Here is a 23,341-nt window from a genome sequence, read left to right as displayed (position 1 = left end):
AAATCCGGGGCTTGTATATGATAAGGAATTTGCTTTATCTTGTATTGGTGTTGGGCATCAAATCCGGGGCTTGTATATGATAAGGAAGCACCTTACAGGCCTGGAGAGGTGGCTCAAAGGTTAAGGGCACTTGTTGCTCTTGCAGAGGATCTGAGTTCTGTTCCCACACACATACGGTGGCTCACAACAACTGCCTGGAACTTCAGTTCCCGGGAATCTAACTCCTTCCTGTCCTAGCTGCACGCACATACGCTCAGGCACATAGCACTTTGTTACTGAGCTACACTCCAAGCCTAGGACATTATAGTTGAGGCTGTTTTCCAAGGCGGGTGATTTAATCCCAGGACTTGGGAGGCAGAGGCAGGTGGATCTCTGTAGACCACCCTGGTCTACAAAGCTAGTTCCAGGACATCCAGGGCTACATAGAGAAACCTTGTCTTGAAAAAAAACAAAAAACAAAAATCAACAACAAAAAAAAGGAATTTCTGCAGAGTTGACAATAACGTTAGTAAATACTACTTATTTTTAGATTTTTATTTTTTTGAATGCTGAAATTAAAGGTTCTGTGCCACCCACTGCCTGGCGTTAGGTAGCTTTTTCTAAGATGTAATTTAAAGAGTGAGGGAAGGACAGAACTTTTAAAGCATTTCCCTCCACACTGTTAGGAATTTCCTCTTAAAATTATTTTATTATTGTTACAGTTGTGTTTTGCCTCCATGTACGTCTATGCGATGGTATCAGACCTCTGGAACTGGAATTCCACATAGTTGTGAGCTGCCATGTGAGAGCTGGGATTTGAACCCAGGTTCTTTGGAAGAACAGCCAGTGCTCTTAACCACTGAGCTACCCTTCCAGCCCCTAGGAATTCTTTGTTTCACTTGAACACAATTTTCTTTTCTTTCTTTTCTTCTTGGAGACCGGGTTTCTTTGCGTAGTTCCCTGGTCCTCCTGTAACTCTGTAGACAGGCTGGCCTCAAACTCAGAGATCCACCTGCCTCTGCCTCCTGGGTGCTGGGATTAAAGGGGTACATGACTACCACCTGGCTTTCTTTTTTTTCTTTTCTCTCTTTTTTTTCTATCTTTCCTTTTTCTTTTTTTAAAAATTACTTTTACATTTGTGTTTTGCCTCCATCTATATCTGTGTGAGGAACTGGAGTTACAGACAGCTGTAAGCTGCCATGTGGGTGCTAGGATTTAAACACGGGTCCTTTGGAAGAGCAGCCAGTGCCCTTATAACCGCTGAGCCATCTCCCCAGCCCCTTATCTTTTCCTTTTCGAAAGATTTATTTTCATTTCATGCGTCTGTGGACCATGTGCTTGCAGTGCCCGCAGAGACCAGAAGAGGGCGCTAGATTTACGGGGAACTGGAGCTAAGTGATGGCGATGCGCTGCCCTGGAGCCTGGAGCCTCCGGGAGAGCAGTCAGTGCTGTTTTTTTGTTTTGTTTTGTTTGTATGCTGTTTTATTGTAAACACCAACCAGGGTATATAAAATAGTTAAACCTTGTGAAACAGAAATCCGTGCAAATTCAGAATAGTAGATGTTAAGGTCTGACAAGATGATAGGTCACGTGTGATAGAGAAGACTTCAGATTTAGTTTTCTTGAATAGTCACTGGTTCATGAAAGGTGGTTCCAGAAACCTGCAAAAAGGAGCTGAGCTGGACACGGTGGCGCACACCCTTAACCCCAGCACTTGGGTGGCACAGGACAGCCTGGTCTACAGAGTGAGTTCCAGGACAGGCAGGGTACACACAGAGACCCTGTCTCGAAAAACAAAACAAACAAACAACAACAACAAATAAAAAAGACAAGAAAAGGAACAGACTTCCTGGGCTCTGAAGGGATTGGTGTTTAAGACCCTGCAGTTGTGATCATTCTGCAGATAGCACTCTTTCAAGCCTTCAGCTGCCTGGGAAACCTTCAGGCAACCCTAGCTGGCTCTTTCAGTTTCGAGACAGGGTCTCATGTAGTCCTGCGCTAGGTTCAGACTTACTGTAGCCAAGAGAACTGTTAAGTCTCAAACCCCAGACAAATGGCTGAGGTGCCTACTTAACATTTCACATCTGACATGGCCTCCAGGTTCTTCCGGCATCTCTCAGTCCCTGCCTGTTAACAGGGCCCTCCTGACTGACATACCCCACCAACTTCGCTAAACCTCTCCAGCCCAGAGGCTGGGCAGCCCTTTTCTATATAATCCAATCCCAGGAGGGCATCTACCCTTTGCCCTCCTGGTCTTGCTCTCCCATCCCTGCTTTTTCACATGGCTCAGGGCCATGGTCACTTTGGACCCTTCTGGATATCTGTGCCCCTAGCTATGTTCTCTCTTTTATCTATAACAAACTTTCTCCTCCACCATTCCTAGAAGTAGTCATGCCCTTTTCTCTTTATTTTTTCTTTAATTTTTTTCTCATTCAATAACCTTGAATTCCTGTTCTTTAAAATATATTGGGCACAGTGCAATGCTACAATGAAAGATTGCACTGGTGCCCAATATATTTTGAATTTTTAAGCATTTTGGAGTCTGGATTGATTTCGTTGTTTAGAGTTGTGGTTGTTATTTCCTTGTATTTATTGTATAAAGATTGGCCCCAGCTGGGCGAGTTTGGCATGTGCCTGTAATCCCAGCACTTAGGGAGGCGGAGGCAGAGGCAGAGGCAGAGGCAGAGGCAGAGGCAGAGGCAGAGGCAGAGGCAGAGGCAGAAGATCTTGATGAATTCAAGCCTGATCTACAAAGCAAGTCCAGGACAGCCCTGGCTACACAGAGGAACCCTGTCTCAGAAAAACAAACAAACAAACAAACAAACAAAAAACGATTGGTCCCAACATCATCAGTTAAGTTTTTCTAGGCAGTGTGGCAAATGCATATAATGACAGCATTTGGGGGGCTAAGGCAGAAGAATTATGAATTCCATGGAAAAACTCTAGCAAAAAAGAAAAGGAAAAAGCTGACTAAGCAGATGTTTAAATGCAGAGTTGGCCATGTAAAGGAAAATACAAGTATTACTGCCAATGAGAAAATTACTCTCAAGAAAAAAAAAAAAAATCTTACCTTTGGAAATGTGGTGTCCACCATAGTGAACCTGCCAACTTCCTGAAAGCTTCCTGATGAGATCAGTGATGGTATTAACATGATTAAAATTCTTTAAAATGGGATTAGAGCGATGTTTCAGTGGTTAAGAGCACTTGCTGCTCTTGCAGAGGACTTGAGTCTGGACCTCAGAGAAGCCAGACTGAATAAATCAGCTAGGAGAGGAGTTTAAGCCAGAACAGCTGAGTTAAACTAGCCAGCCAGAGTTCAGAAAGAACTAGAAAGGCTGAGCTCATTCAGCAGTAAGTCTCAGAGGCTGAAAGCACTCTAGGCCTAGATTTGATTGCACAGAGGCTAGAAGCTTCCAAGATCCACCACTTCTGTGTAATAGCCTGGCTGGCCTGACTTCAGGCTGGCCTCAAACTCATGAAGATCTGCTTGCCTCTATCTCCCAAGTGCTAGAATTACAGGCGTGTGCTAACATGATGCCCAGCCTCCTTAAGTTTCAGAAAAGAGAGGAGAGGAGAGGGAGAGGAGTGGGAGGAGAGGAGAGGAAAGAGAAGAGAAGAGAAAAAAAGAAAAGAAGAAAGAAGGAAAAAAAAGGATTTGGGACTAGAGACATGACTCCGAGGTTAAGAACACTTTCGGTTCTTGCATAGGATATGGGTTCAGTTCTCAGGATCCACACAGTGGCTCCACCTGCTTGTAACTCCAGGCCCTCGTCTGGCCTCTGAGAGTACCGGGTTAGGCATCCATACTTATAGGCAAAACACTCATAAAGTAAAAATAAATAATCATTTTTAGTGTATGTGTGCCTCAGATTTGCTGACGTTGGAGTTACAGGAATTTGTGGGTGCTGAACTCATTTCCTGAACCATCTCTCCAGCTGTTTTTTTTTTTTTTTTAAAGATATATTTATTTATTTTACATACGTGAGTGCTTTATCTGCATGCCAGAAGAGGGCATCAGATCCCAGCATAGATGGTGGGGAGCCACCCTGTGGTTGCTGGGAATCAAACCCAGGACCTCTGGAAGAGCAGAGAGTGTTCTTAACCGCTGAGGCATCTCTCCAGCCCCAGAAGGAATTTTGATATCGCTACAGTTAGCATTTTCACCGGCTTTTCCTTGCGTGATCCTGCTTTGGCCTGGACAACTAGGAACTGTCAACTTTCTCGTCTGTGTTTTGCGGGGATAAATCTTCGGCTTTTCCAAATCTCACTGGCAGTGCCCTTGACGTTTACCTCGGAGGTTCAGAGCGGCACCTCCTCAGGGCCTTAGTAACGCTTCAGGAACGCGGGAAGCCTCCCACACTGCTGACCGCTCGGTAACACCCTACTGACACTTGGGATCCCCAGGATGCTCGCTCAGGCCTTTAACGTCGCTCCCTGAGCACTGACTGGCGCTCCAGACGGCGGTGGGCGGGACGCGGCCCCGGAGTGGACATCACGGGGTTCTCCGCCCTTGCGCTCCGCCTCCAGCACCCCGAGCGATTTCCGGAAAGACCCCGATTGCAGCTCAGGTCTGGGCGGGGCGCAGAGCCGCCGCGGACCCGCGATCGCCACTGAGAGCCTTGCTCGGCGCGGGTGGGGCGTCCTGGACACTCAGGATTGGCCCGTCGGGAGTCGCCTCCCGTCGTGCACCGGGGCGCCGGCGGCTCACCCGGAAGAAGAAGCCGGGATTCGGGCTGCACCGTGCGGCGCTGGTGGAGTCGCTGTGGAGAGCTGCCGCCGCTCTCAGGTGAGAGGGCGTGGGCGGGGCCGCGGCCCTTAGGTGCCGCTGGGGAGGGGGAGGGGGAGGGGTGGGATACGGGCTCGAGCCGCGGTGGCGGCATTTGAGTGATGGCCTGGCCTGACACGCCGGGGTCTCTCTTACTGCCCGGTGTGAGAGGGAGGGCTTGCTGGGACCCGAGGAAAAGGGAAGTCTGGCCTTCAGTATACGAACATAGAAGATCTCTGTCAACCGGGGAAAGGGAAGGCCCGTGGGGCTGCTTTCCATCTCAGTTTGTTAAGAGTGGAAGGGGGTGACCGGCGTCAGAGTTTGGGGATATCTACAGGAGTGGTTAGGAGTGGGAGAAAATGGCAGATTTTCCCCCCCCGCGGACTCTGGAAATTATGGTCCCCTCTGTCACTTCCAGGTGAAAGGAGTGGGTTACCGACTGAAAGGTGAAAACAGCTGCTTGATGGACAGGACAGATTGTCAGTCGGAGTTGCTCCCTCGAACGACCGTGGGAATTTAGGAAGGCGAGGTTTTCGAGTTGCCTCCTGTTGACACCAGCGACTCAAGAATGAGTAAGAAAGGGCGGGAGGCTCCTTGGTGCAATCCTTTTTACAGCGTGATTTGTTTTTAACGTGTCCCTTGAAGTAGTTTAAGTGGCAGAGAAAATGAGGGGAAGGCTTTGAATTGCTCCCCTGAATTAGCAGTTGTGAGCTTTACAACGCGTCAACTCAGTACGCACCAAACGATCTGGCTCTTCCCCAGGACTGTTGATGCTGGTACAGCTGAGGGAAGCAAAGAGCACTTCGGGAAATGTAGTTAGCATTGAGTAAGTGTCCGAACCTTTGGAGGTGACTTGACTATCCTTTTTTAGTAGATGCACAGATCTGTTTCTTCCATCCCTTAGGACAGGTCATAGGGTTGAGTTGAGAACTTGCTGCTTCTCCAGGAATGGAACTGAGCTTCGTTTTCTTCCAAAAGTGTTGTCTTTGGGAAGGACATTGATGGAGAACAGTGCTTGTTAGAAATGCAGTGTTGTTTTTGCGGTTTCATTGTTTTAAATTTTGCAACCAGAACTTCCTCAGTGTCCTTTAAACCTAGGCTTACACCCACAGAGTCTCAGGAGGCTTGGCATTTTTTAGAAGCCAGTTTATGGTTGTTTCTGTGTGACATTAGTTCCAAAATAAAGGAGAAAAACTTCCACATGGGGGTGCTGTGGGGCCCTAGCAAACTTTCCTTGAGCCTAAAGGTATGGTCACCATTTAGTTATTGAATTACAGTCTTGAATTTCACAGAGAGGTGAACTTTCAGGCAGAGAGGTTTGAACTCCCTTAAGTAGGTGTTTTTTTTTTTTTTTTTTTTTCTCTTTTTTTTTTTTTTTATTCCACACAAAAAAAAAAAAAAAAGCCATTTCAGGATATTCTGGCAGTTTAGCAAATGCATAAAAAGAGAAGAGGAGGGAAAATCCCAGCAAGTTAATTATTCACAGCAAGTCTGTCTGCTGTTTTTGGTCACACACCTTTGTCTGTTTGCATCTGGGCTGCTATGCTGGGTAATTGGGGAATTGAAATGCCCGAAAGTGCATTTCAGCTCAGGGCCTATTGGAGGTGGTGACTGCAGTGGATGAGAAATCAGATTGTCAGCAAGAATGCTGTTTATTATGGTGTTGAAATCACAGAACCTTGGGTTTGCGCCACAGCGTAGCTCAGTTTTGTCATCTGCTATGTAGCTTTGTCCCTGCATGCTATGTCTGTCTGTAGAGAGACCTTCTGGGATTTTGGAAAGGGTTGCAAAAGCTGTTTGCTCTGCTAATTCCATGCTGTAAGCGAGTTCCCCTTCTTTTGAAACATTAGCCCTGTGTTAGCAAAACATAAACTAGACGGAAGCTCATTATGCACCCTTCTGATGGCAAGGCAGAACTAATAAGAGATTGTGTTTAAAATTAATGGTGGGACTGTAAAAATGAGTGGGTGTGTGGATGGGCGTGGGAGGAGGAAAGGGAAAGCTTAGAGATAGTCTTGTTTTCCCAGGAGCCAGCCCGGATCATTTGTTGGCAGTACATATTGGCTGAAGTCAGTTTTCATTTCAAGGTAAATTGGAAAGGGAAATTAAACCTTATTGTTCTGCTCTTAAGAGAGAGGAAGGGGGCGGAGGCGGCAGCCAGGGTGGAAGCTGTTGGTTCTAGGAGTAACAAGATTAGTGCTGTATTTTAACAGAAGGTGACATCATGGTCCCCCTTGGAATCCAGTAACCCTGTGCTGCTGCCTTCACGGTCCCCTTGTCGAAGGGGGCGATGTCGCTGTGTGCGTAAACTACCACGCTGGGGGAAATCAGTGGCTTAGGCTTTAATGAATCTTTACAAAGGAGCAGGATGCATCCTGAGGTGACCTACGATGCTGTGGGGTGCTTGGGCAGAAGTACAAACCGGATAGCCTGTCAGGATGGGAAACAATTACAGTGGTCAGTTCCCGTTCTGGAGAGCTGGTTAGGGAAGGTGTTAACTATAACTGGACCATTCAGCTTCAGCTCCGGGACTCAACCTGTCTGGGAGTGACTTCGGTTAGCAAGACAGAGATTGCTGGTGCATTGGTATTTGTAGAGACTTGGTTGTTTCTAAACAACCAGGAGGGGGTGCTGTTAGGCTCCTTTTCAAAGCTGTGTTCCACAAAACTGCTAAACCACAGTCCTCAGGCAAAAGTTTTACAGGGGAACACACCTGCCCTTTTGGCCACCACAACACACTCTCCACATACCCCTTTGTGGCTTTGTAGAGGGTCCTAGCAGTAGTCTGAGAATGGAGGCAAATTCCCCAGGGCTTCTAGCTTGCCACCAACTAATGTGGGGGTTTTGCTTTTCCTTCCCCTTTCATGTTTCACACAGCGTAATTGGGGTAGGGGGAAAGTTACCTGGATTTCCCCAAGGAACGTATATTAAAAACCTTCGGGGTTTTGCCCTGACAGAACCTGGTAAGGACATGCTAACTGCTTGTTCCCATGCCCTCTGTCCTCCTCAGATGGTCTCTTCCGATGGGCTGTTGATGTAGGATGTTGGAGAACCAAGAACTGGAGGTAAGCGTGCTCTCCAGGCAGGTCAGAATTGGCGGGCCACCTAGGAGGAGGGGACACAGATGCAGATCATCACCTGTGGTGTCGCCCCCCCCCCCCAATACCCTTGGGGTTTCTGATGGGCTCAAATTAAGGCTAGGAGAAGGAACTCATAGCATGTGCTGACAAGTACGCTTCCATTTAGAATGTGAGCTTTTTTAAAATTACGTTTTTGGTTATCATCCAAGAAATGGGGCTCATCAGGACATTTTCATACATATGTGTCATGCTGTGTTCTTATTTGCCTACTCTTTCCAGGGCACATAAGCTCGAGGCCTGTGACTGCTCAGCTCTAATATTGGGGCATATAACCCTAGCTCTCTTTTATATCTTTTCTGAGTCAGGGTTTCACTGTATAGTCTTGGTTGGCCTAGAACTTGCTTTGTGAACCTGCAACTTGTGGCAATCCTCTTGCCTCTCCCTGAGCATCAGGGCTACAGGGGAGAGACATTGTCCATAGCTCTTTATTCATTCATTCATTCATTCATTCACTGACTTATTTTTGATTCTCACTAAGTTCCTCTGCTAAGGCCTTGAACTTTTGATTCTCCTGCCTGAGCCTCCGAAGTCATTAGGATTCCAGACCTGCACTAGCTGGCTTGGCCTGCAGTCTCCTGGAGAACGGCAGGGGCTTGTTTCTTGCCCATGTTCTATTTTAGTACAGTGCCCGATGTGCACTGGTGATGGTGATCAGTAAATACTTGTTGCACTGAATGGAGCAATGACTGAGGGTTGGTGCTGAGTGAGAAACTCTGGTAGCCACTGTGCGGTCAGAGCCGTCCTGCTAGCTACATGAAGCGCCTCACTGAGCTCAAGACCTGCAAGAATCGCCAAGGCAGGAAGTCTACATAGCGAGTTCCCGCCAGCCGGGACCCCAGAGCCGACACCAAACATTCACGTTGTGTGGCTGAGCTGAAGCTGAACGAGCATTTGTTTGTTTTGTTTCCTTTCACCTGCAGGAGGTGATCACGGTGCGTGTTCAGGACCCCCGGGTGCAGAATGAGGGCTCCTGGAATTCTTACGTGGATTATAAGATATTTCTTCACGTGAGTCAGGCTTCTGTAATGGGGTCAGCTGCAGGGCTGTGGGCCGAGCTGAGGTAGAAATGATTTGTGGGTGTTCCCAACAGCCCAAGTCAGAAGAGTTAGAAGAAAAAGGAGTAGGGAGAGGACCGAGCTTGTGGTATAACTGCAGATTGCTTTCAGGCTGTCAGTGGCATCTTGGTCCAGGAACCAATGGCCTGATTGCTTCTCCCATTAATGAGAGTGATTGGTGAACTCACGTGATCTTAGTCTTGTTCCATTTAAGCCCTTTTTATGGACTTTCTCCTCTAGACGAACAGCAAGGCCTTCACCGCCAAGACCTCCTGTGTGCGGCGCCGCTACCGGGAGTTTGTGTGGCTGAGGAAGCAGCTGCAGAGGAATGCAGGCCTGGTGTGAGTCTGCTCTTGCTGCTTTCTCAGCTCTCAAGAGACCCTTGAGCTCGAGGTCAGGGGGAAAAGAGCCCAGGAAATGCTTGAAATCACGTTAAGTGAGCGAGAGAAAACCAGTGTTCCCCTTTCTAGTCAGTTGACTAGGGAAACTGTAAACAGAAGAAAACGTTGAATGTGGACACTCATGTGCTCTCACATATATTTCAATGACTTAAACACGTTTTTAAACATTTCCCTTCTTCTTTAGTACCTGGCACTTTGTTGGTTGTCTTCTCTGTAAATCTGGGCCCCCCCCCCACTTTTGAGACAGGCTTTCACTGTGTAGTCCAAGTTGGCCTTGAACCTGCAGTCTTCCTTTGGGAGCCTCTGGAGTGCTGGGGTCTCAGGCATGGATCACCACAGCTGGATAGATTGGTTTTGTTTTTTGAAATGTGGTCTTACATAGCCCACGTTGGCCTCGGACTGCTGGTTCTCTTGCCTCTTCCTCCCGTCCTTTACTTTGGAGTGGTTGAGAATGCTCACTGGAGGCAGTCGGCCTCCCGGATGGCCCGCCGGACGGCCCATGTGGCACTGACTGATCGGGCTACTGCCGTGAGACATACCAGCTGAGATTCCCCTAGTTCCTTTCTCTAGGCTGGTTTGGGGTGTGTGCGTGTGCATGCTGTGGGGATTGAACTCAGGACATTGTGATTGACAATCACTCTACCACTGAGTTATGTCTTCAGCCCTAGCTTCTTGTTATTTTTTAAAGTGTCCTGGGCCTGGAGAGAGAGATCAGTGGTTAAGAGCACATTATTGCTCTTCCTGAGGACCTGAGTTCCAGTCCCAGTACCCATATCAGGTGCTTACAACTGCTTGTAACCAGCTCCAGGGAGACCTGACACTTGTGACCTCTGTGGGCACTTACATTCATGTGCACATACTCCCCTGCCCCCACGGAATAATTAAAGTAATAATAAAGTTCCCTGTGCTTTAGAACAGATGCTAAGACAGTTCATCAGTAACTTGCTACAGCTCACCTCACTTTTGGAAAATCCTGGGGCTGGAGTAGTCTATTTATCTTTATTTTTTCTGAACCAGAGCGTGTGTGTGTGTTGCTCTAGGCTAGCCTCAAATGCTCCACCTTCTTGCCTTAGCTTGCCGAGTACTTGAGATTATAGACACATGGCAACATGTCTGACTTGGAGGAGATAGTTCTAATGCATACCCAGGATCCAGCGTTCTGCATTTTACTGTAGAGAGCTGGTGCTGGGGGCATGGACGTTGGTGAAATGGTCGCTGTAAAGCATGAGGAGCTGAGCTGGATCCTTAGCACCCTTGAGAAAAGCTGCAGTCCAGCACTGGGAGACAGAGACAGGGGAATCCTAGGGCCTGAGGCCAACTGCCTCGCCACATGGGTGAACTCTGGGTTCAGTGAGAGATTCCGTTTCAGCACATGGAGGGTGCTTAGGGAAGCTGGCCTGCATCAACCGTGGGCTTCTGCACATCTCCTCACCCCAGCGCAGCACAGAAGCAGTAGAGCTGGGGGTAGTGGAGCAGGCCTGTAACCCTACCAATGAGGAGGCAGAGACAGGAGGATTACTGCAAGTTTCAGGCCAGCCAGGGCTGTCACATCGTGAGGCCATGTGTTGGAAAGCCCCAGAAGGGGCTGGAGGGGTGGGGCTGGAGGGGTGGCTCTGTAGTTAAGAGCGCGTGCTGCTCTTGGAGAGCTGGATTTGGCAACACACATCAGGTTGTTCACAACTGCCTGTAATCCAGGTTTCTGGGGATCTGATTCCCTCTTCTGGCCTCTTCAGATACTGTACACACGGTACACATATCACCAGGCATATACACAGAAATAAAAAGATAAAATATTGAAAGCCCCTTCCAATAAAAGGCAGAAAAAGAGTGAGTGATGTTGGGATGGAGTGGTATAGCGACCTGGGTCCTGGCTACCAGCTTCGTTGTGTGACAGTGGGAATTTTATGTCACCTTTCTGGTTTTCTGAAAGGAGGACACTAACAGCTTTCTCATGGGGTTTTTAGGAAGACTGAATATCCACAGTTACCCTGTGGCAATAGGATATACCATCAGTGTTAGTTCTGTCACGCCCCTTCCCGAAAGCCACCTGTATTGATTGGGCCGCTTCTCGGGATTCTTTTGGGAGGTTTGGGGGTTCTGTTTTATTTACCTTGGGTCTTACCGTACCATTCCACAGGCCTGTGCCAGAACTTCCTGGGAAGTCCACTTTCTTTGGCAGCTCCGATGAGTTCATTGAGAAGCGTCGGCAAGGTCTCCAGCTTTTCCTAGAAAAGTGAGTGGAGAGGCTGGGTCAGCAGGGGCCACCATTGTGGAGGCAGGGCCATGGGAAGGCAGGTGCAGACCTCTGCCCTGCTCACCCAGCCACGGTTGTGGTGGCTTGCTTTCCTGTGCTCTCCCATCTCCAGTGCTCCATGGAGCCAAAGCCCGGCTGGGATGAGGATGGGGGGCTGCTCCATCACACCTTGTTGTCCTCTCTGTTGCTCCAGGGTCCTGCAGAGCGTGGTTCTTCTGTCTGACAGTCAGCTGCACCTTTTCCTCCAGAGCCAGCTCTCGGTGCCCGAGATCGAAGCCTGTGTCCAGGGCCGAGGGTCCATGAGTGTGTCTGACGCCATCCTTAGCTATGCTATGTCAAATTGTGGCTGGGCCCAGGAGGAGAGGCAGAGCACCTCTCACCTGGCTAAAGGGGACCAGCTTAACAGGTAGGACCTGGTAAGGTAGCCAGGGCTGAGATCACACACGACTCAAAATGGGATGTCCGTGTGTTAGGGAAAGTAATGTCACAGTGTTGGTAGCCTTGGAAAGGCCTGGTTCTCTATCTTGAATGGGAAACTAGTGGTTGAAACTCGAAGAAATTAGGGGAAGGCCACCTGGGCACAGTGGCGCATGCCTGTAATCCCAGCACTCTGGGAGGCAGAGGCAGGCAGATCTCTGTGAGTTCAAGGACAGCCTGATCTACAAAAAGAGTCCAGGACAGCCAAGGCTACACAGATAAACTCTGTCTCAAATGAAAAAGAAAAAAAAAAAAAAAGAGGAAGGGGAAGGCTCCTTTGGCTTTTTTCATTTTGTTTAATGCAGAGTCTTATTCTGGGGCCCATACTGGCCTGGAGCTGTATACCAGGCCAGCCTTCAACTTCTGGTAATCTTTCTGCCTCAGACTAGAGCTCAGGTATTCCAGGTGTGTATATAGCACTCCGTTAACTTTAGAACATTTATTTCTTTTTGCTTTCTTTCTTTTTCTTTTTCTTTTTTTTTTTGACAGGGTCTCACTGTGTAGACCTACTCACTATATAAGCTACTCGGTATGTAGACCAGGATGGTCTCAAACTCACAAAGCTCTGCCTGCCTCCCGAGTGCGGGGGTTAAAGGTATGTACCACCATACCAGGCTCTCTTTAAATATTTAATGAATTGATAACTGTGGCTCTGGGTGGGAGTGAAGCCTGGGGCTTCACTTGCGTTAGGCCAAGCTGCGTCCTCAGCTCTTAGACCATGTTACTGTTGTAAGGGAAGAAATGCTACCCCAGGGAGCAGCGGCTGTTTGTTGCCCCTGGTAACCATAGTCTAGGTTCTGTCTGAATTTGCCTATTTGGGACATTTCAAACACACAGAGTGATATGGCAGTTGGTTTTGTGTATTTAGCATAATGCTTTAAATTTAAAAAAAAATCATACTTTGATTTTGTTTGTGTGTGCCTGTATATATTATATTCATGGCATGTATGTGAAAGTCAGAGGCCACCTTGTTGGGCTCAGTCCTCTCCTCCTGTCATGTGGGTCCTGGGGACTGAAGTAGGTCAGCAGGCTTGATGGTAAGGGCCTCTTAGCCACTGAGCCATTCTGCCGGCTCCAGCATGTTTTCATTTCTTCATTTCTTTTTATGGCTGAATATTTCATTGAATGGTCATAGGATCTATTGCTTATCTACCTATGCCTGTCCCTTCATTTTTATTACCTATTCATGCCCATCTTTCCCTTTCCTCTCTCTTCTTCCCAGCTGCTGCTTTCTTCCAAGATCAGGGAGGAGGAACTCACCTTCACCACCTCCCAGTGAAGAGAAGAACCACTTAGAATCGTGGGCTCCAGCGATCGACTCCGAGGGACCATCCTTGGAAAGTGTCATGCTGCCGCCGAACTCCTCAGCATCATGCTGTGATATTGCAAGACCTGATGAGGGACTCGCTGTGTCCCAGCCCTTGAGAAGGGCCACGGGAGGGGACCATGCTGTGCCTTTGGATCCTGCTCAGCTAGACCCAGTGTGGGGAAAGTGAGCTGTGGCTGAGCGCTAGGTTCTCCCGGGTGGTGGAGAAGATGCAGGCCACAGTCACATCCAGGTGGCGTGGGCACAGGCAGATGTAGGGGAAGCCGGGTCGCTGAGCATCTTCCATTCACATCTTCTCAGGTTTGCTATAGCAGAGGTTGGCTGTGGCTGCCTGCTGTATCTCCTCCATGGGAACAAACACCGCGGTGTTTGTAAGTTAAGCACAGGGCTGTTGATTTAAGTAGAACTGTATTTTCTTTCCCAGGAGCTGAGTTCCTTCAGGTGTTTGTGTAAGGAGCACTGCCACAGGTGAATGGTTTGGAGAACCTCTTGAATACTGTCCCAACAGAATGCTTATACTGTTACTCTCCCACCCTGGCAGGCTTCAGTTTTTGCTGTAGCTCCTGGAACATTTTAGTTGTGGGAGGCTGTGGCCTCTTGCCTCCTCCCTGTGTGGACAGGGTGGTGAATATCTACTTCCCACCTCCTTGCTTTTCAGTAAATGGCAGTGTGTGACTCATATTTCCAGCATCTTCTAAGACCTTGGCAGGTTGAGTGGAGCCAGAGGGTTTTTAACACCAGAAGTGGCTGGCCACAGCCAGAGGGCAAGGAGCAACTCAGGAGCTTTGTTTGGGCAGAGGGGGCTCTGGGCAGCCCATCTTCTGCCTCTCAAGCAGAGCTAGTGTTTCTGCAGGGTTAAAGTGGGCCCCTTTTTTTGTTTAGATCCTGTTCTCTCTCTTAGTAACAACTCCTTGCCCCCGGGGCTCTTACTGCCCCTTTCCCACTGCTCATTGCAGGGAAACTGCATGGTCAGTGCAGTGGGGCACATGGGCTTTGTCTCTGCCCCGAACTGAGGGCTGCGGGGACGGAGATGAGGACCCACAGGCTCTTCAGACAGTGTAGCCTCTGTTCCCTCCCCAACCCCCCGCTGTCAAAGCCTCTCTGCAGAGAGCAGGTGCTACCAGCTGGAACCCTAGGGTGGGTTCTCTGCTGGCCTCACCTTGTCGCTGCTGCTCTGCCCTTGGGTTTGTGTGTGCTTCTCTCCCTCTGGCCCTCCACTGCGGTTGTGGGCCCGTTCGTTCAGAGTTGAGGGGCTTTGGCCTGAAATAAAACACAAGTATTTAAGACTGTTGTTGCAATTTGTGTCTAACAAGCTGCAGCAGGGAAGGAGGGAGTGAGGCTGGCAGGAGTTTCTTTCATAAATCATGAATTTATCAGTGTGGAAAGAACGCCGTTGAACTGTGTGATGCAGCTCTCCTGCATTGTGTGTGTGACTCAAGTTCACCACGGCAGGAGGGACTGTTTTCCAAAGAGCCAGGATCCAGCTCTTCTTGCAGTTCTGAGCATGAACCTTGTTAGGTATAATTTACCTGATGCTGCTTCTATCTTTGAAGCCTGTCTGAGGTGCCAGGTGCTAAAAGAGAAATAAAGTTTGTCAACAGGCAGATGCAAAGCCCTGGCTGGTGTTCATCCCTCCTTCCTGCCCGCCTCCCCTGGGTCTTTCCTTTATATGATGCATCAGAGCGAAGCGAGGAGAGAAAACCTACAGAGGCAAATCCAAAATGTCAAAAGAAGTTCATTTAAAAGGGGGGAAAAACTCCACACACAACCCTCACAAAACCCGACAGATGCTAGGCTAATGGCATCCACTCTGCCGATTGGTGGGGATGGTTCATGAATATTAATGAGTCCAATGCTCCAAATGGTGCAGCTGTGAACCCAGCTGTGCCTGAAGCTCTCTGATCTCAAAACTTCCAGACAGGAGCCGGAGGTGGTCTGTGTCAATTCCCTACTCAGCCAAAAAACAGCAAGCTGGGTTGGCCTTCTTCTGTTCTCCCTTCTCTTCCTGGAGTTGGCGCTAGGCAGCCAGCTCTGCCAGCAGTCTGGGCTGCTGGGACAGCAGGCACTCTTCAGACATGGCTGTGATTTCTCAGACTCCCGGCTTTTTTAATGATCCATTAGCAGCAGTGCATACAACAGCACCCAAGTTAATGAGAAGGCCAGACGCCTTCTCATCTCAGCCTGTGCTGAGTTGAGTATTGGCTGGAGAAGATGTCCGAAGAAGAGGAGAGCTTTCCTAATAGCGTGGGCCCACGAACCAGAAAAACAGCAAGCATCAATGGAAATTTCTTTTCATCCAGGCAATGCCAGAGGCCTCTCTTGCATTTTTCTCTGTCCAGTGTGTGTGGGAGTCTATAGTCCCCATAGCCTGATGGCTTCGGTGTGAGACATTCGCTAGCTACGGGGAGAGGCCCAGTGGGTTGTGTGGCAGGGTCAGGGTGCTCTTTGTTTTGATCTGAGGTCTGAGGCATGCTTGATGCCTGCTGTGGTCACAGCTACTTTTGTGACCCAGGCCTCATCATCTTCATAATCTGAGTTGTGGGAGGTAGGGGACTTACGAGGACTGAGTGGAAGAAAGGTCATTTGGGGGCAAAGCGAAGGTGGGGAAGTTCTGGTGTAAAAATAGTTTGATATGAGTTGTGAGCTTTGATTGCAGTCAGCAGGGTAGGCAGGCTTCATACTCCATTTCTGCCTGAAGAAACTGACTTGTAAAAGGTAGTTTTTAAATGGCTGAACAGGACCTGGGGCAATCTGTGTCATTCTGTGCCCAATGTGTCTTGATTTTTGTATGAGGTACTTCCTGGGCTCTATAGTATGTTTGGGTGTGGTGGCACACACCTGTGATTCCAGCACTTGAGAGGCTGAGGCAAGAGGGTTGCTGTGAGTTTAAGGCTAGCCTGGGCTACAGAGGGTGTGCTAGGCCATTCCAGGCTAGAGTATGATACTGAGCAACAGCAAACAAACCTTGCACAGTTCTTGGTTTGCTGGCTGCTATGCCTTAAGCCCTCACCACTGACTCCTACCTCTGGTGGCTTTGCTCACCAGAATGGAGATTAAACTAGCTCTGAGTTTGTTTGCACACCACAACTCTTGCTTAGTATTATTATTATTTTCTCTCAAGACCAAATTTCTTTGTGTAGCCTTGGCTATCCTGGACTTGCTTTGTAGACCAGGCTGGCTTCAAACTCGCAGAGATCCACCTGCCTCTGCCTCCCTGAGCGCTTGGATTATAGGCCTGCGTCACCATGCCCGGCTTGCTTGGTATTCTTAAGGACTTAGGGGACACAAGGCGCAAGGGTGTGTCAAATGTAGAAATGGGATCAGAGCAGCCCCCGGCCTGACTCATCAAGGCTGCTGGAGTGTTGCACCGGGTGCCTGGCCTTTGAGGATGCAAGAAGAGCATGCTACCGAGGCTCTGGGAAGCCAGAGCCACTTCCTCCTTCAAGTGTGGGCCCTGGGCCGAGATCCCAAGCCTTAGGGCAGCCTCTGCCAGAAGGGAGTCATTTCTGTAGAGCCTGGCTCATGGAGCCTTTCGGACTATAGATGAATGCCCTGCTTCCTTGTCTCCTTCCCAGTGTACCTTCTTCCTGAAAGGTTTCCTCAGTCACTTTGAAAGCGTCCTGTCCCCTCCTCTCCGGCTCCTCTTTAAGGAATGGCTGCAAAGACCGTGCATGTTGGCCCTTCCAGCTGAGCCAGTCCTGACACTGTAAGGGATATCACGTCTGGAGAGAGAAACAGCCCTGCCTCGGCTGTGACTAGGTGGAGGAGGGGAAAGCTGGCAACTTCAAATCTTCAGGTACCATCAACTTTCAACTGGTCAACTAACAAGCCGGGCTCCTTAGGAGCCTAATGCCCCTGACTCAGCATGTGATAACTAATGTTGGCTTCTCTTCAGTTCAGGGGCTGTGTGGGTTTTCCTCGAGAGAGCTTCAGTGATGTTCGGATTATGGGAAAGCACCAGCCAGAATTCCAAGTCTTTCCTGCCCTTCAGCTAGCCTCTTCTCCTCTCCTTCCATCAATCTAGAGGGCCTCGCTTGCCGGTTCCTCCCATAAATAGTGAGATAAGCTTGTGTGTGTCTGCCCTTCGTGGCTATGTAGGTTGGGGTCCTGGCCCACCAGCAAGCCTGACCTGGGCCCTCCGGCAGAAGGCCTAGACTAGCAAGAGCCCCAGGCAGTCTGTCGGAGGCAGTGCAACCTGCCCGTTGTAAGCTACAAGACTTAGATATATTCTACCAATTAGGGCACATCTGTTCAGAATGCTGAAAGGCGGGCTCTGTCTCTTTAAGAGCCATCCCACTCCTCTCCTTGAGTGATGAGGGCTGAGAGCACAGGGGAGCCGGATGCTGATTAAACAGTCCTACTGCCGAGCTCTGTTAGAAAATTACTGTAATTATGATCCAGTCCCAGCAGAAGGATGAGTTCCAATCCTGCTAATAACCCTTCCAGGTGCCTCAGCTTCAGTGCCCAGGGGAGGCAGCACCGACAGGGCCCTGGCTGGCATCACAGCAGGCGCTGGCCCTCCTCTGTGGCCTGCACAGGGAAACACAACAAAGGCGCCAGACCCTCATCCCATCTCTGGGCCTCCTGAGAGGGTGGTGGATTTTGGTTGTGGTGGGGTTTTTTTTTTTTTTTTCTTTGTTTTGTGTTTTGGTTCTTGACAGAGCTCCTGGGAGTCGTTTTGTATGAGAAAACTTTCCTCTGAACTAACAGTGACAGCCAGGAAAATGACAACAGCCTGCCCCAAACCCCCTTCTCCTGTCAGGGGGCGGCAGTCAGCAACCCCAAGCGCCCTGCTGTGCGGCACCAGTCCCACCCAGTTGAGCGGGATTCAGAAGAATCCAGGACTACGTGATCCTATGAGCTGAATAAAAAACGCTGTTGGGTCTCCCGCCGGCCTCTAGCTCTGAAGTGGTTTCGGTTCACTCGGTCCCAGCCAAGCGTTCCTAGGCTGCCCTCCCCAATTTCCGCCACCGAAGGGAGAGACAAGAAGTAACCACAGAGTTCCAGCCGGGCAGGCCTGCAGCGCTGAACCCTCAAGGGCGGGCCCTGTCATTCAGAGCCTGGTTTTACCGTTTCGAATCTGCAGCAGTGCGGGTCCGGCGTGTTCAGCACGGAAGGGGAGCTTCAGTCCCGACGTACCTGTGTTGGGCTTATCTGCTTGTCTCCCCAGCTCTGCCGTGTACCACTTCCGTGAACAGCATCTGGTGGCTAAAGCACAAACTTTTAGAAGGCAGGGCTTGGCTCCAAGGGGACCCCAAAGGCTTTGAGACTTCTCAAATGGGGTGGGTGTGGATAGAATTTTGCTTCCAGGGACATTTGGCTATGGCTGGATGCCTTTTGTTCTAAGTATGTGTGTGTGTGTGTGTGTGTGTGTGTTGAGGGGCAGGGCCACTGTGCGGGTTAAGCTGGCAGAGAATGAGATGATAGTGATGGCTAGGGATGCTATTGAACGTCCTCTGGAGCCGTCAACAGAATAGAATTTTCTGACCTACGGCCAGATGTGGTGAGTCACTCAATCCCAACACTTAGGAGGCTACAGGAGGATGATTCTGTGTGGATGAAGCCCACTTGGGCTTGTGGTGAATCCCAGAGCAGACTGAAACCTCGTTTCTAACAAAAAACAAGGGGGCGCTGCTTGGTGGTGTTTGCCTAACATGTGGGAAGCCGTGGGGGTGGGGTTTCAGTCCCCAGCTCTGCATAAGCGGGCAGCCCATGCCTGGGAGGTGAGGCGAGGGTTAAAGAGTCAAGGTCATCTTCAGCATCCTAGGGAGTTTGACCTCAGCCTGCGTCACCAGGCTCAGCAAAAACAGAATTTTCTGACCCGACACACCAAGGCTGAGAACCACTACTCTGCCTCCCTAAAACTTAAGAGATGTTGAAGAAATGACCGCAAGTGTCCTAGCTCCAGGTGCCTTCCTAGAGGGTGCCAGTCCCGGGAGCAATGGTGTGTGCGTGCTACCTTGGAATTCACAGTGCAGGGAGGCCAAATGGCCGGTGGGTGAAAGGGAAACGGCTGTGGCCTGCTTTCTGTTCCATGGTGGCCAGCTGCTCACCATCAGGTGGAGAGCGTTTGCAGTGGGAAGCAGATGCCCTCTTTGAGGATGAGCACTAGAAACCTCTTGGAACGCGCTTTGGTCACAGGAGGCAAAGGAAGCGGCTTGCTGTTGCCCGGTGCCACAAACTGTTTTCCTTCGGTGGCACTTGGCCAGGTGGAAATGTGGAGGATTGTGATGGGCCCCCACGAGGGAACGGAACACACACAGCTGCTGACAGTGGGCCAGCTCCGAAACAGCCCCATGCCAGAGACACCAGCCTCTGAACAGCCTGGGCATCGGGCAGAGGAAACCTAGTTGGCAAGTTTACCGAGAAGCCAGGCCTGCACGAGAAAGGACTTCATTAGAAGGGACGTTGCCAGGCCCCATGCCAGGAGAGCTGGGTCATCCCACTAGTGCCTGGCTCCCCAGCTCATTTTGCCTTATTTTTAGTATGTACACACATCCCAGTAAATGATTAACCACCCTCCTTCACTTTCCAAAGTGTCTTAGTTTGGACCTGGGCACGGTGATATGCATGTCTAGGCACAGCTATCCTGGAAGCAGAGACAGAAGCACCATAAGTTCAAGGTCAGCTTGGGCAGCTTAGAGCCTATCTCTAAAGGGTTGCAGGGATGTGGGGGAGGGGAAGGCAAAGTGGTACACGCCTGTAATTCCAGCACTTGGGAGGCGGAGGCAGAAGGATCTCAAGTTTGAGGTTACCCTGGGCCCCTCGAGTGAGACCATCTCAGGAAACTGTCTCAGTTATGAAAATATAAGGCCACCCTACTGTACCTTTCCCCACTGACAAAGTTTTCCCTCCATGATATGTACTCAACAATTTTGTACCAAAAGGGATACACCTTAGAGTGAGTTATTCAGGGCTAGTGAGCTGGCTCCACCTAACCAGCTGAGTTCAATTCTCAGGACCCACATGGCAGAAAGCATGAACAAACTCCAGTAACTTTTCCTCTGACTTCCACGCGTGCCCTGTTGACCCTACACACCTTCCCCCAATAAATATAATTTTAAGATGAAAAAGAGTCACCGGTCCAATCTCAAAGAATGGTTAGCAATTCATAACAGCATGTTTCCTAACCAGCTTTTGATGGGGAGTGTGGCGAACATCCAAATCCCTCAAGAAGAGAGAAATCACATTTTTTTCAGTTGTGAGTTTCAGACTCCCCAACCTGATCTTGGTAAATTCCGGTGGGAAACTCAATGGCTGGGCGAGGGGAGCCAGGTGTGGTAATCTGTACGCTAGAAAATGAGTCAGAGTTGCTGGGCTGTGCAGCGCGACGGGCCTCTGAGCAGGGGCCGATTTTCCTGAAGTCAGGCTTCGGTGCTGTTGTGGGAGTTTATGAATTCATGCCACACAACACTCAACATTCAGTTCCATTCTTCCAGAACTGCTCCTGGCAGCTCGGGGCAGAGGGGGAGGCCTGTACCGCACACAACCAGGTGTGAGGTGTAGTTTTCCACCAGTGGTAGAAATTTGTTCCTCCCAAGGGTCCATGTAGGGTGCTCCCTCCTGGGGAGCCCTCTCTACCCTTGAGAGTTTGTCCCCACTTTTCCGTAATAAATCAGTTTTCTCTGGAAAAAAACAAAAACAAAAACAAAAGAATGAACCCCCCTTTGGGGGGGGTGGAAAATAAATCCAAGTATCCTTTAGAATTTTCTTCCAGCAGAAAATGCCCTGCAGAGAGGGTCATCACTTCACCAAGCCCAAGTGGCCTTTTCTCAAACATCAGGGTCAGAACAGCTGCTAACTAGATTTTTCTCCCCTTGACTGGTCCAGAACTCGCTGTGCAGACTATGATGGCCTCTAACTGGTGATGAGCCTTCTGCCTTTGCCTCTGGAGCAGAGCCTTGGGATAAGGTACATATGCCATGCCCTGCCGAGGACAGACATCCAGGATGCCTCTTTGTTTATATCTTTTAGGGTAATCTTCTGTCTGTCTATCCATCTATCTATCCATCTATCTATCTATCTATCTATCTATCTATCTATCTATCTATCTACCTATCTATCTATGGTCTTTCTTTCTTCTTTTTGCTACACTTAACTGCTAGAAAGGCCAGAGGTCTTTACACCTCCTCTATGGTGCACAGAAGTTTGGGAGACATTTGCAGTTTGGCAAGCGATGGTTTCCTTAGGTCTTCAGGTGCGGAAGGGAATCAAACCACCAAGGGATTATGTTTTAAACGCTGGAAGCAATGGCCAGGAGATTAAACGCATTGGGAAATGCATGGAATAATGGCATTTCCTTGTCATCTTTCCTTTTTCAACTCCCTTTTCACCCTGCCCAGGTACTTTCGTTTTTTGGGGGTGGGGAATCCCCCTTTCTGGGGTTTGACTCAAAGGGTAGTCCCACAGTCCTGTTCTTACCACCTAGTCTTCCAGATTGGGCTCTGGGGGGTTTCCCAAGGAAGGATGGGCAGGCGTAGGAGGGTTCTGTGTTAAGTGCTGAACAATACCCATTGTTCTTACTTGTGGGTTGGGATTGGTGCAAAGGTTTCTAAAGCTGTAGGCAATTGGTTCTCTCTGGTTCACCTGCTCGTAGACTGCCACCTAGTGGTTCCCTCTCCTCTAGCACCCTGGGTAACAGGATGTTCTAGATGGATACCTCCCTAGCGACACCCCCTACCTACACCACCTCCCACCCCAGACTGAAACAGTCCCTTTTTACCTCTCTATCCATCATACACAGAATTATCTCCACGTTTTTGTTCCTAGGTCTGGAAGTGAGTAATTAGCATAAGTTGTTTTTTTTTTTTTTCCTGCTTTGAAAAACTTGGAATCTGCCGACATCCCTGTGTGCTGTCTGGATTCCCTCCCGAGGTAATGTGAGATGGGAACTTGCTTACAATATGGCCCTGACAGAGGTGAGGAAGGCCTCTGCCAGTCGTGGGCTGTTCCGAATAAGCAGTTTGGGTATAAAATTTCTATAGCTGCTCAGGTCCCTGTCTTGAAGAATTTCTCACGTAGAGTCTGGCAACATCGACCAAGTCCTCACTGAGCAGCTACCCCGTGCCAGGTACTTCTCCAAGTACACAGAACTTGACAGCCCCCTTCATCTCCCTAATTATCCAGTGACCTGCTGAGATAGAACAGAGCCCTTCTTCACTGAAGAAATGGAGGTGCCAAATGCCAACACATCATAAAAGGGAAAATGAGATTTATTCCCAGGCTGTCTAGCTCTGGGGTTTGTGCTCACAACCACGGTTTTGTTGCCCCGTCAGTGTGCAGAACTAAGTGCAGGCGACAGGAGAGGGGGCAGGGTGCCCCGTATTAGAGAACCCCCTCACGTCCTCGGCCCAAAGTGGGACTCCATCACAGCCAGCCACAGTGCTCACAGAGTCGCTCTCCAACGTGCTGATTCCCGGGCCTTGCTTCTGTCTCCGTCTCAGGGATTCCTCACCTAAGAGAGCACAGCCAAGTAGCCAACCAGAGGGAGTCTGAGGAGCTGACCAAACACTAGCGGTCCTGGGTTCCATAGATGACTCCGTGCTGAAAGACAATCAAAATCTCCTCCCGAGTTTTGCTTTCACTGTGATTGTGCCTTCCCAGTTTGCAGATGGTAAGAATGCCCAGCTGTGGCATTTTGACACTATTCAGACTTTAAAACTTAAAACATTTGCTTATCTGTCTCTCTGTCTGTCTGTCTATCTATCCATCCATCCATCCAACCATCTACCTACCTCTCTAGTCATGTGTGTGGTACAAGTGTGGTGGTCAGAGGACAGCTAGCGTGTTCTCCCCTTCTACTGTGTAGGTCCTGGGGACCGAACTCATGTCATCAGGTTTGGCAGCAGGCGCCGCTACCCTCACTGAACCATCTTGCCGGCCCTCGATACTACGTCAGAAAAGACTTCAGCCCCATCACACATGGCAAAGAAACAAATCCGAA

The 23,341-nt window shown here is 49.5% G+C and overlaps 1 protein-coding gene across 3 annotated transcripts; it reads left to right on the top strand.

Moving 5' to 3' along the window:
- The first annotated feature begins 4,681 nt into the window (after positions 1-4,681).
- On the top strand, positions 4,682-14,682 carry Snx11 (sorting nexin 11). Of its 3 annotated transcripts, XM_055620384.1 has the most exons (10): positions 4,682-4,765; positions 5,163-5,316; positions 6,772-6,831; positions 7,755-7,809; positions 8,805-8,891; positions 9,180-9,280; positions 11,478-11,573; positions 11,788-12,000; positions 12,561-12,666; positions 13,294-13,437. In XM_055620384.1, the coding sequence occupies exons 4-10, from the start codon at positions 7,786-7,788 to the stop codon at positions 13,348-13,350; spliced, it is 684 nt and encodes a 227-aa protein (XP_055476359.1). In that variant the 5' UTR covers positions 4,682-4,765; positions 5,163-5,316; positions 6,772-6,831; positions 7,755-7,785; the 3' UTR covers positions 13,351-13,437. The 3 variants fall into 3 exon arrangements, with proteins under 3 accessions (XP_055476359.1, XP_055476356.1, XP_055476358.1); XM_055620381.1 differs by lacking the exon at positions 12,561-12,666 and having other exon boundaries at positions 13,294-14,682; XM_055620383.1 differs by lacking the exons at positions 6,772-6,831; positions 12,561-12,666 and having other exon boundaries at positions 13,294-14,682.
- Positions 14,683-23,341: the final 8,659 nt, after the last annotated feature.

Source organism: Psammomys obesus, unplaced genomic scaffold, assembly GCF_907164565.1.
Source record: "Psammomys obesus unplaced genomic scaffold, mPsaObe1.curated_primary_1811, whole genome shotgun sequence".
Taxonomy (NCBI): Eukaryota; Metazoa; Chordata; class Mammalia; order Rodentia; family Muridae; genus Psammomys; species Psammomys obesus.
The sequence above is the reverse complement of the archived record's forward strand: the minus strand, read 5'-3'. Positions and strand labels throughout refer to the sequence as shown.